This window comes from Homarus americanus, unplaced genomic scaffold (genome assembly GCF_018991925.1).
Source record: "Homarus americanus isolate GMGI-L3 unplaced genomic scaffold, GMGI_Hamer_2.0 scaffold28309, whole genome shotgun sequence".
Taxonomy (NCBI): domain Eukaryota; kingdom Metazoa; phylum Arthropoda; class Malacostraca; order Decapoda; family Nephropidae; genus Homarus; species Homarus americanus.
In genome coordinates this window covers 50,151-62,414 of record NW_024731681.1, presented here as the reverse complement: position 1 = coordinate 62,414, position 12,264 = coordinate 50,151, and the positions used below count along the sequence as shown (strand labels likewise).

The window sequence follows — 12,264 nt, the reverse complement described above, 5'->3', positions numbered from 1 at the left end:
TGTGTTCTGCGGCCACCAGAGATGACAACTATGAGTCTTTGTCTTTATTAATATTTATATTTATATGTCAGAGAGAGAGAGAGAGAGAGTTGTATAGAAACAGGCAGTGAGAATATTCAGAAGAATCAGTGACTCACCAGAAGGTGGATCAGGAACCGACATTCACTGTCGGTTCTCTGAAGAAACTCATAAAACAATGCCCTGATTTTTGAGTCGCCCATAAACGCGATCCAGAGGGAGTTGTTGTTGTTGAGTCTGTGAGCGAAGCAGGCGGTGACGGAGGGCGGGTGGTTAAAGGGCACTATGGCACAGGGCACGTAGGGCAGCACTCCGCCGTTGGCATCAATCCTACTGGTGTGGCGGAGGATGGGTGTTTGACCTTCCTTCCTGTGGTCATCCTCTTGACTCTTGTTAGTGTGGTGTTGAAGGTTAAGAGGAAGCAGCGCCGCCAGACTGGTAGTCCTCGGTGGAAGATCCCGACGACGACGACCTCTTCTGCAGCAGGTGTCTCACCCTTTGACAGCCGCTGACAGGTGTTGAGTTCCTCCGGGGTGTAGCGGCGTCCACCTGTTGCTCGTCAAGCTGCTGTTGTCTGTAGGATATTGTAGCAGGTGAGCAGCGACAAGCGTGTTGTCATCTGGCACCCCAGTGATGGTGAAGAGGGAGCGACACCTATTTACTGACACACCTGTCTTTCCTGATCCTCCACGGTAAACAAGTGCTCCTCTCCTCTGCTCACCAGCCTCCTCACTATACGTGTCACCATCTTTGTTACTCTCCTTAACATTATCCTCTTGGTAAACGCTCACCAACAAAACGAAAAATATAACTAGAGTTGCAACACCTGTTCTGATGAAAAACTTCTTTGCACAATTAATCTGTAGTAGAACGACCATCTTCCTTCAGCAGGAGTTAATAGCAACACATAGTGAACTGAACGTGAGCTTCTTTAACATACATAATAAACAACAGCTTTTCCTCCTCCAGCGTCCGGTCACCTGGGCTCATCAGTTTTTTCTTTATAACTCTTTACAGACGAACTTATGATCCACACAAATAGACATGACCACCGTATTAGTGTAGGGGTGAAGATGAAGAATTTTGAATGAATACCGTGTATGTGTGTGTGTTTGTGTGTGTGTAGAAGCAGGTCTCGTGAACAATGGTCACCACGAGTCGGGCGGGAGTCAGGACAAGTTGATCGTTCGTGTCCAGGAAACTCTCGCCTTAATTTAAAAATAAATTAACCAGCAAAATCACCAAATTAAACAGCAAGAGAAACAGTCTTCTGGGAAACTATTCTCGTTTTGAAATATATCAAACAAAATATTTCGCAAAATAAAAGAAGAAATTCTTGAACATCGAGTTTAAACTTACGGGTCAGAGGTGACAGTTATATTGTAGCGTGGTGTATATGTAGCGTCTGGTGATGATATGGGAACCTCAAAGCATCGTATCACTACTGTATATTATTATGTTATGTATAGTTTGCTTTTGTAAATTAATTTCATGGTTACTAAGTTTTTCATGTCGGAAATATCTATATTACACAAAGCAAATACAAAATGTGACAAACAGAAGCTATTATACTGTACGTACCATTTTGGATTTTGACACATATTATTACTATGGTGTAATAATTCACTGATGATGTCTGAGTCACTCTTGTTATTATTGTAGATCAACTTCATCTACAATCAGCCACAAGATAAGTATAAGTGAGGGCCAGGTGAACGAACACTGGAGGAGGAAAAGTTGGTGTTTATATTGAAGGGGAGGAAAAGGTTCGTGTTCACCTCACTGTATGTCGCTGTTAACTGCTACTGAGGGAAGATGGTTGTCGTTCTTTGGACAAATCTTAGAAACAATTGTTTTATCATTACCGGTGTTTCAATGCTAGTTATATTTTTTGTCTTTTTGTTGGCGAGTGTTACCCAATGCTCAATCTCCCTGTCCAGTGGTCGGTCATGTTATCGGTCTTTTCCTATCACGTGGGATCCAGTCCAGGATTTTGATACCTCACTGAATTTATGCATCCAAGTATCTGCATAATATCTGCATACAGTCCGGTGACCCCCGTGTGTGTGTGTGTGTGTGTGTGTTAGGTGTGTGCGTGTGTGTGTGTGTGTGTGTGTTATGTGTGTGTGTGTGTGGAGTGTTAGTGTGTGGGAATGGGACAATCTGCCGCCATCTGGCCGCAGCCCAACTGGCCGGCGGAAACTGCCGGGCCGACTGGCCGCCGCGACTGGGGTAAACTGCAAACGCCTATTTTTGCGCTCTCAAAGGTTAGGTTAGGTTAGGTTAGGGTTAGGTTAGGTTAGGTTAGGTTAGTTAGGTTAGGTTAGGTTAGGTTGGGTTGTCAACAAAAGTTCCATATGGCGGCAATCGGCCGCGGAGTTCCTGCGGCCAATTGGGCTGCGGCCAGATGGCGGCGGCCAGTTGTCCTAGACCCGTGTGTGTGTTAGGGGTGTGTGTGTCCCTGGTGAGTTACTATTACAGTACACGGCTTGGCCACAATAAAGTTCCATGGACCCCACGTGGGCGCGGGAGGGTGTACAACGGGGTCTAGGACAACGGCCGCCGCCATCTGGCTGCAGCCCAACTGGCCGCGGAACTCGCCGCGGCCGACTGGCCGCCATATGGAACTTGTTGACAAAATTGATGAAAGTGTGATAAAAAAAGAGGATTAAAATTTTATGAAGTATTTATTGGAATAAAATAATAAAAGATACATATAAAAATCTATGAAAAGTTATGTTGTTAGTAAAATTATTGTTGGTAAAAATAAGCATGCTAAAATGTCTTTATTTATTAAAAAAACAAGATTCAACTGCAAAATCTATGAAAAGTTATGTTGTTAGTAAAATTATTGTTGGTAAAAAATAAGAAATGTCTTTATTTATTAAAAAACAAGATTCAACTGCAAAAATCTATGAAAGTTATGGGCAATTCTAACCTAACCTAACCTAACCTAACCACCAGGAAAAGGAAAATACGAAGTGTCAAGCGCTTTCGTATATTACATCTTCAGGACTAAATACAGAATAAGAATCAGTTCTATTATCTAAGTTTTATTTTTATTTTTTAGTACATAGTTTTACTGTTTTTTGTATGTTGAATTCAGAATTGACTTGTTTTTAATCATTCGCGAATCAATCGTTCGCTGGTGGGGGTTTATGAGCTGCCTTGAGAGCGCAAAATTAGGCGTTTGCAGTTTACCACCAGTCCGCGGCGGCAGTGGCCTGCGGCGAGTTTCGCGGCCAGTTGGGCTGCGGCCAGATGGCAGGCGGCCAGTTGTCCCATTCCTGTACAACGGTGTGGGGGTGAGGGAGTGTAACTCTGGAGCTCTACACACCCCTGAATGTTGCCAAGATAATGAGAAGAGAGAATGTCTACCCGTAGCTCTGTTTGCCTGCTTGTCTACTATCTATTGTGTGAAGGTAAGGATCATGGTAGAGCAACACTCACTCACAAGGGATCATAACGTATAAATCACTAACAGGAAGTATTAACAGAACCTCGACTTGCATACACAATGAAAACAAAGCAACAAAACCTCGACATAGTTATTCTTCCTGGAACTGTTTTCAGAGCACTCATAATTTTTTTGGTGTTATGGGTTTATTTTATGTAACATAATATAATATATATACGTTTTAGTTGGCTATATTTTTTCTAGTTAATATTTAGTCCTTTAAGTTAGTTGCCACCTTAAGAAACTCGTAAACAATGACTAGTTGATATGAGTGAATTTTAAGCAACTCAATTTGACGATATCATGAACTGAAAACGCCGTAGTTGGATTCCATCGATAAATGATGAGTTGAAGGAGGATTGATGATTGTATATTGACCACGAACATTTAACATTGCAGATTGAATAGGAATTGAAGATGAAATTCACCCAGGAAAAAAATAATAAATGCCATGGGTGTTGCTTTGAGTGAGCCCCGGGGGGGTGGGAGGTGCGCGTCTGAGTGTGTGCGTGTAGTTGCATGCACGACCTTGCTATCTCTTGGGCGGTGATGATGCAGTACATATATAAGGCGGGAGGAAAGCAGGACCTCTAGTCACACGGCTCTTCTCTACTACGACATTATGTTCTGTTTGGTGAGTTCTCCTCCACACCTTTACGTCTGTCACATGATGATGGTAATAATAATTATCATGTATACTGGATAGACTGTGAAAGGCATGATAGGTCAGGACCTGGACTCTGATTCTTAAAGATTCTTAAGATAAATATTCCCTATAGTAACTGAAAGCTGAAAGAACGTATCTATATAATCTCCAAAAATAACATAAATATTAATAATTTTTCACGTCTTCAGTTATGGGGAATATTTACCGTTCGAACCTTTGACAGTTCGATTCCTGATCATATGAGCCGTGACATCCTAATGAAGTTTCAGGGGGAGTTTAGTTTATATTTGACTGACAGACAATTTATACATTTCAATCACTACATTATCTAATAAAAGAAATATCTGGTTGCTTAAAATTTATGACTGCACAGTTCAGGAAAACAGTTTTGACTTTTGATTGATAACATCTTGTATTGCCTTAGCTCGACAGCTTAGGGATAAATAACTGGTTTTATTAAGGATGACGAACTTATGGAAATTTCGCCAAACGAAAGTTCTTACTCATTCTGCCAGCTATGACACATTTTCACGAATACTAACACTACGGTTGACCCAACAGGCAGTGGTGCTGGTGGCAACCGTGGCAGCCCTAGGGAGTGCCCAGCTGCCAGACCAGGCCTACCAAGACCCCTACTTTGGAGGCTACCCAGCAGTGTACGCCGGTTATCCTTCAGGGCAGTATCAAGAAGCATACCAGGGCGTGCAGCAGCCTGTCTCACAGCCTCAGCAGTCAACCTTCCCTGGAGTCCAGCAGGGCATCTACCACGATCCTGCGACCAGCTTGGGGTTCCCCGCGGCCCTCTCCTTCCCCACCATCGCTCCTGTCACATGTGCCCATCGATTCCCAGTACCAGGCGCTGGATGAGTACGGTCAGTACACCTTCGGGTTCACGGGAGGTGACATAGGGCGTGCAGAGACCCGCGACGCCCAGGGCAACGTTCAAGGCTCATACGAGTACATCGACTCTGATGGGAATGTCCAGACACAGTATTACGTCGCAGATGAGTTTGGTTTCCGTGTCACCGGTAGTAATCTCCCTCAGGCTGGGGCGCTAGGACACCCCGCAGCCCCAGCCGTCACTGCCTCACCTCCAAGCCTGTCCAGGACACTCCAGAGGTGGCGGCAGCCAAGGAGGCCTTCGTCAGGCCTATAACGAGGCAGCCATTGCCGCAGCACAAGCTCCTGATACTCGCTAAGGGCGTTGTCTCGTGAGTCACTCAGCCTGTAGTAACGTCCCCGAATCTCCAAGGATCGTAGATTAGCATTTCCCTCCTGGTACATACGAGACAATGCATCTAAATATTTAATTATATTTTACAGTCCAGGACCCAGATTCTGAAAGATTCTTGCACCCCTTTTCCTAATAACTCAGGAGAAAAGAGTGTCTCGAATTACAGCAGAGTGCAAGTATAGCTTTGATGGTATTTTGACTTTCATCTTGTGTTTCAGCTGAAATGAGTCAAGTAAATGCCTTCCCACATACCCAGAAGAAAATGGTCGTATGAACCTTTAAGAGGACGCCTACAAAACCCGGCTGATGCGGTCTGGCGTCCTCTGTCAGGGAAAATGTAACGTAGGAAGTTTTAGCCAAGAAGGTAATTAGACAAGTCTTCTATTACAACACCTCCATCTACGACCACACCCTCAGTGACCCTCCCTGCCTCCTCCCCTTCCCGCACATCCTTCTGCCTCCTCCTCATCCTCTTCCATTTATACCCATCTGACTCCCCCTACGTCAACTCTCCACCCCCATTTCTCGCTGCCTATTTTTTTTTCTTCAGATTTGCCCATCAAGGAAGCCAGTTTATGGGCACCTTACATCCTGTGCAAGGCAAAGTGCAGAAGAGTCGCTGCCTAATCCTCCTCCTCCCCAACCTTCCTTGATCCCCACGGCTAAAAGCGACCATTGGCGAAAAGGTTAAAGGCAACCTCCCTCGCCCTCCACATCCCTCAGGCCAGGGGCAGCTGTCCTGAGGCAACATAATTAGTGATTCAAAGAATATTTTTTTTCCTAACAGGATAGTAGAGACAAACGTATCTAGTTATGTAAGAGAGAGAGAGAGACGTCAAAATTCTGGTTTATTTTTTTAATATTTAGTCTGTTATCGTGATATATATTCTACAAATAAAGATTTGGAAATAAATCGGGTTTTTCACTGTTGTCTTTCTCCATTTCATATGATTTCTCACAACACACACACACACACACACACACACACACACACACACACACACACACACACACACACACACACACACATTAATGAATAAATAAATAAATAGATATATAAACAAGTCAGTAATATAGTAAACTATACAAACTATGCACAACAAGATAGCTCCTCCCTCCTCCCCCACCCCACGGCACCACAACAAGATAGCTCCTCCCTCACTCCCCCACCCCACGGCACCACAACAAGATAGCTCACTCCCTCACTCCCCCACCACGGCACCACAACAAGATAGCTCACTCCCTCCTCCCCCCACCCCACGGCACCACAACAAGATAGCTCACTCCCTCACTCCCCCACCCAGGGCACCACAACAGATAGCTCACTCCCTCCTCCCCCACCCACGGCACCACAACAGATAGCTCCTCCCTCACTCCCCACCCCACAGCACCACAACAGATAGCTCACTCCCCTCCTCCCCCCACCCACAGCACCACAACAACATAGCTCACTCCCTCCTCCCCACCCCACAGCACCACAACAAGATAGCTCCTCCCCTCACTCCCCCCACCCACAGCACCACAACAAGATAGCTCCTCCCCTCCTCCCCCCACCCCACGGCACCACAACAAGATAGCTCCTCCCCTCCTCCCCCACCCCACAGCACCACAACAAGATAGCTCCTCCCTCCTCCCCCACCCACCTAACAAGATAGCTCACTCCCCTCCTCCCCCACCCCACGGCACCACAACAAGATAGCTCCTACCTCCTCCCCCCACCCCAGGGCACCACAACAAGATAGCTCACTCCTCACTCCCCCCACCCCACAGCACCACAACAAGATAGCTCACTCCCTCCTCCCCACCCACAGCACCACAACAAGATAGCTCCTCCCTCCTCCCCCACCCCACAGCACCACAACAAGATAGCTCACTCCCTCCTCCCCCCACCCCAGCACCACAACAGATAGCTCACTCCCCTCCCCACTCCCCCAAGGGCACCACAACAAGATAGCTCACCCTCACTCCCCCACCCCACAGCACCACAACAAGATAGCTCACTCCCCTCACTCCCCCACCCCACAGCACCACAACAAGATAGCTCCTCCTCACTCCACACACACCACAACAAGATAGCTCACTCCCTCCTCCCCCCACCCACAGCACCACAACAAAGATAGCTCCTCCCTCACTCCCCACCCCACGGCACCAAACAAGATAGCTCCTCCCTCACTCCCCACCCCAGGGCACCACAACAAGATAGCTCACTCCTCACTCCCCCACCCACGGCACCACAACAAGATAGCTCACTCCCTCCTCCCTAACACAGCACCACAACAAGATAGCTCACTCCCTCACTCCCCCCACCCCACAGCACCACAACAACATAGCTCCTCCCCTCACTCCCCCACCCCACAGCACCACAACAAGATAGCTCACTCCCTCCTCCCCCCCACCCCACCTCCACAACAAGATAGCTCACTCCCTCCTCCCCACCCCACGGCACCACAACAGATAGCTCACTCCCTCACTCCCCACCCCACAGCACCACAACAAGATAGCTCCTCCCTCCTCCCCCACCCCACGGCACCACAACAAGATAGCTCACTCCCTCCCTCCCCCACCCCACGGCACCACAACAAGATAGCTCTCTCCTCCCCCACCCCAGGGCACCACAACAAGATAGCTCCTCCCTCCTCCCCCACCCCACGGCACCACAACAAGATAGCTCACTCCTCCTCCCCCACCCCACAGCACCACAACAAGATAGCTCACTCCTCTCCCCCACCCCACAGCACCACAACAAGATAGCTCACTCCCTCCTCCCCCACCCCACAGCACCACAACAAGATAGCTCACTCCCTCACTCCCCCACCCCGGCACCTAGCGATAGCTCCTCCCTCCTCCCCCACCCCACAGCACCAACAGTAGCTCACTCCCCCTCCCCCACCCCACAGCACCACAACAAGATAGCTCACTCCCTCACTCCCCCCACCCCGGCACCACAACACGATAGCTCACTCCCTCCTCCCCCACCCCACAGCACCACAACACGATAGCTCCTCCCTCCTCCCCCACCCCACAGCACCACAACAAGATAGCTCACTCCCTCCTCCCCCCACCCCACGGCACCACAACAAGATAGCTCACTCCCTCACTCCCCCCACCCCACAGCACCACAACAAGATAGCCACTCCTCCTCCCCACCCCACAGCACCACAACAAGATAGCTCACCCTCCTCCCACCCACAGCACCACAACAGATAGCTCACTCCCTCACTCCCCACCCCACAGCACCACAACAAGATAGCTCCTCCCTCCTCCCCCACCCCACGGCACCAACACGATAGCTCACTCCCCTCCTCCCCCCCACCCCACAGCACCACAACACGATAGCTCACTCCCTCTCCCCACCCCACCGCCCCAACACGATAGCTCCTCCCTCCTCCCCACCCCACAGCACCACAACACGATAGCTCCTCCCCTCACTCCCCACCCCACGGCACCACAACACGATAGCTCCTCCCTCCTCCCCCCCACCCCACAGCACCACAACACGATAGCTCACTCCCTCACTCCCCCACCCCAGCACCACGATAGCTCACTCCCTCCTCCCCCACACAGCACCACAACACGATAGCTCACTCCCTCCTCCCCACCCCACGGCACCACAACACGATAGCTCCTCCCTCACTCCCCCCACCCCACAGCACCACAACACGATAGCTCCTCCTCACTCCCCCCACCCCACAGCACCTCAACACGATAGCTCACTCCTCACTCCCTCACCCCACAGCACCACAACACGATAGCTCACTCAATCCCTCACCCCAAGCACCACAACAAGATAGCTCACTCACTCACCTCCCACCCCACAGCACCAAAACGATAGCTCCTCCCCCACCCCACAGCACCACAACACGATAGCTCCACTCACTCCCCCACCCCACAGCACCCCAACACGATAGCTCACTCCTCCTCCCTCACCCACAGCACCACAACAAGATAGCTCACTCACTCCACTCCAACACCCCTAGCACCAAATACGACAGCTCACTCCCTTACTCCCCAACCCCACAGCACCACAACACGATAGCTCACTCCCTCCTCCCCAACCCCACAGCACCACAACACGATAGCTCACTCCTCCCCTCAACACCCCACCACAACACGATAGCTCACTCCTTATTCCCCAACCCCACAGCACGAAACACGATAGCTCACTCACACCTCCCTCACCCCACTAAAACATGATAGCTCCTCCTCCTCATCCCACAGTACCACAACTAGATAGCTCTCTCCTTCCTCTCCCCACAGTCCCCAACATGATAGCTCCTTCCTCCCTCACCCCACAGCACCACAACTAGATAGCTCACTCAGTCCCTCACCCAACAGCACCACAACACGATAGCTCACTCCTTCACCCCCACCCCACAGCACCACATAACGATAGCTCACTCCTCACTCCCCACCCCACAGCACCACAACACGATGTAACTCCCTCCCTCACCCCACAGCACCACAACACGATAGCTCACTCCTCCCTCCCTCCCCCACAGCACCACAACGATAGCTCACTCTCACTTCCCCCACCCCACAGCACCACAACACGATAGCTCACTCCCTCCCTCACCCCACAGCACCACAACACGATAGCTCACTCACCCTCCCTCACCCTACAGCACACAACACGATAGCTCACTCACTCCCTCCCTCACCCCTAGCTCACAACACGATAGCTCACTCACTCCCTCCAACACCCCACGCACCACAACACGATAGCTCACTCCCACTTCTCCCCAACCCCACAGCACGAAAACACGATGCTCCTCACACCCTCCCTCACCCCATGGCACCTAAACATGATAGCTCCTCCTCCTCATCCACAGTACCACAACTAGATAGCTCTCTCCCTTCCTCTCCCCACAGCACCAAACACGATGTAAACTCCCTCCCCTCCCCCACAGCACCACAACACGATAGCAAACTCCTCCCCGACCCCACAGCACCACAACACGATAGCAAACTCCCTCCCTCACCCCACACCACCACAACACGATAGCTCACTCCCTCATTCCCCCACCTCACAGCACCACAACGCAATAGCTCCTCCCCTCCCTCACCCACAGTACAACACGATAGTCACTCACTCCCTCCCACACCCACAGCACAACAAGATAGCTCACTCCTCCCTATCCTGGCCTACAACACGATAGCTCACTCCTCCCTCACCCCATAGCACCAAAACGATAGCTCCTCCCTCCCTCATCCCACAGCACCACAACACGATAGCTCACTCCCTTCCTCACCCCACAGCACCACAACATGACAGCTCTTTCCCTTCCCTCACCCCACAGCACCCAAACGATAGCTCCTCCCTTCCCTCACCCCTAGCACCACAACATGATAGCTCACTCTCTCCGTCCCTCAATCCACATCACCACAAAACGATAGCTCACTCCTCCCGCATTCCACAGCACCACAACGATAGCTCACTCCCTCCTCCCTCACCCCAGCACAACAACAATAAACCTCCCTCCCTCCCTCACCCCACAGCAACCTGATAGCTCCCTCCCTCACCCCACAGCACCACAACGATAGCTCACTCCCTCCCTCACCCCACAGCACCACACACGATAGCTCCTCCTTTCCTCACCCCAACAACATGATAGCTCCCTCACTCCTCCTCACCCCACAGCACCACAACACGATAGCTCCTCCTCCCTCCCTCACCCCCAGCACCACAACACGATAGCTCACTCCCTCCTCACCCCACAGCACCCAACACGATAGCTCACTTCCTTCTCCCTCACCCCACAGCACCACAACACGATAGCTCCTCACTCCTCCCTCACCCCACAGCACCAAAACATGATAGCTCCTTCCTCCTCACCCCACAGCACAACTAGATAGCTCCTCCCTCCCTCACCCCACAGCACAACAACATGATAGCTCACTCCCTCCCTCACCCCACAGCACCACAACATGATAGCTCACTCTCCCTCACCCCACAGCACCAAAACATGATAGCTCCTTCTCCTCACCCCACAGCACAACACGATAGCTCACTCCCTCCCCCTCACCCCATAGCACCTAAAACGATAGCTCACTCCTCCTCACCCCAGCACCAAAACAGAGCTCCTTCCTCCCTCACAGCACAACTAGATAGCTCACTCCTCCCTCACCCCACAGCACAACAACCTGTCATCCTCCCCTCACCCCAAGCACCACAAAACGATAGCTCCTCCCTTCCTCACCCCACAGCAACAACATGATAGCTCACTCCTCCTCCCTCACCCCACAGCAACACAACATAATAGCTCCTCCCTCACCCCTAGCACCACAACACGATAGCTCACTTCCTTCTTTACCCACAGCACCACAACGATAGCTCCTCCCTCCCTCATCCCACAGCACACCACAAATGATAGCTCACTCCTTCCCTCACCCCACAGCATCACAACATGATAGCATTCACTCCCATCACTCCACAGCACCACAAATAGATAGCTCACTCCCTCCCTATCCCCCAATGCACCTAAACACGATAGCTCACTCCCTCCTCACCCTGCACCACAACACGATAGCTCACTCCTTCCCTACCCCACAGCACCTAATGGCATCACTCCATCACTCCACAGCACCACAAGATAGCTCACTCCTCCCTCACCCCCTGCACCATAAAACGATAGCTCACTCCTCCCTCACCCCACAGCACCACAACACGACAGCTCACCCTCCTCCCTCAATCCACATCACCACAACACGATAGCTCCTCCCTCCCTCACCCCACAGCAACACAACCTCGCTCCCTCCCTTCCTCACCCCACAGCAACACAACATAACTCCTCCCTCACCCCACAGCACCACAACACGATAGCTCACTTCCTTCTTTCCCAACAGCACCTAACACGATAGCTCACTCCTCCCTCCCACAGCACCACAACA

The 12,264-nt window shown here is 50.9% G+C and overlaps 1 protein-coding gene across 1 annotated transcript; it reads left to right on the top strand.

Annotated features, from left to right (window-relative positions):
• The first annotated feature begins 4,080 nt into the window (after positions 1-4,080).
• Positions 4,081-5,922, top strand: LOC121867810. Its single transcript, XM_042367931.1, has 2 exons — positions 4,081-4,109; positions 4,704-5,922. The coding sequence occupies exons 1-2, from the start codon at positions 4,098-4,100 to the stop codon at positions 5,007-5,009; spliced, it is 318 nt and encodes a 105-aa protein (XP_042223865.1). The 5' UTR covers positions 4,081-4,097; the 3' UTR covers positions 5,010-5,922.
• Positions 5,923-12,264: the final 6,342 nt, after the last annotated feature.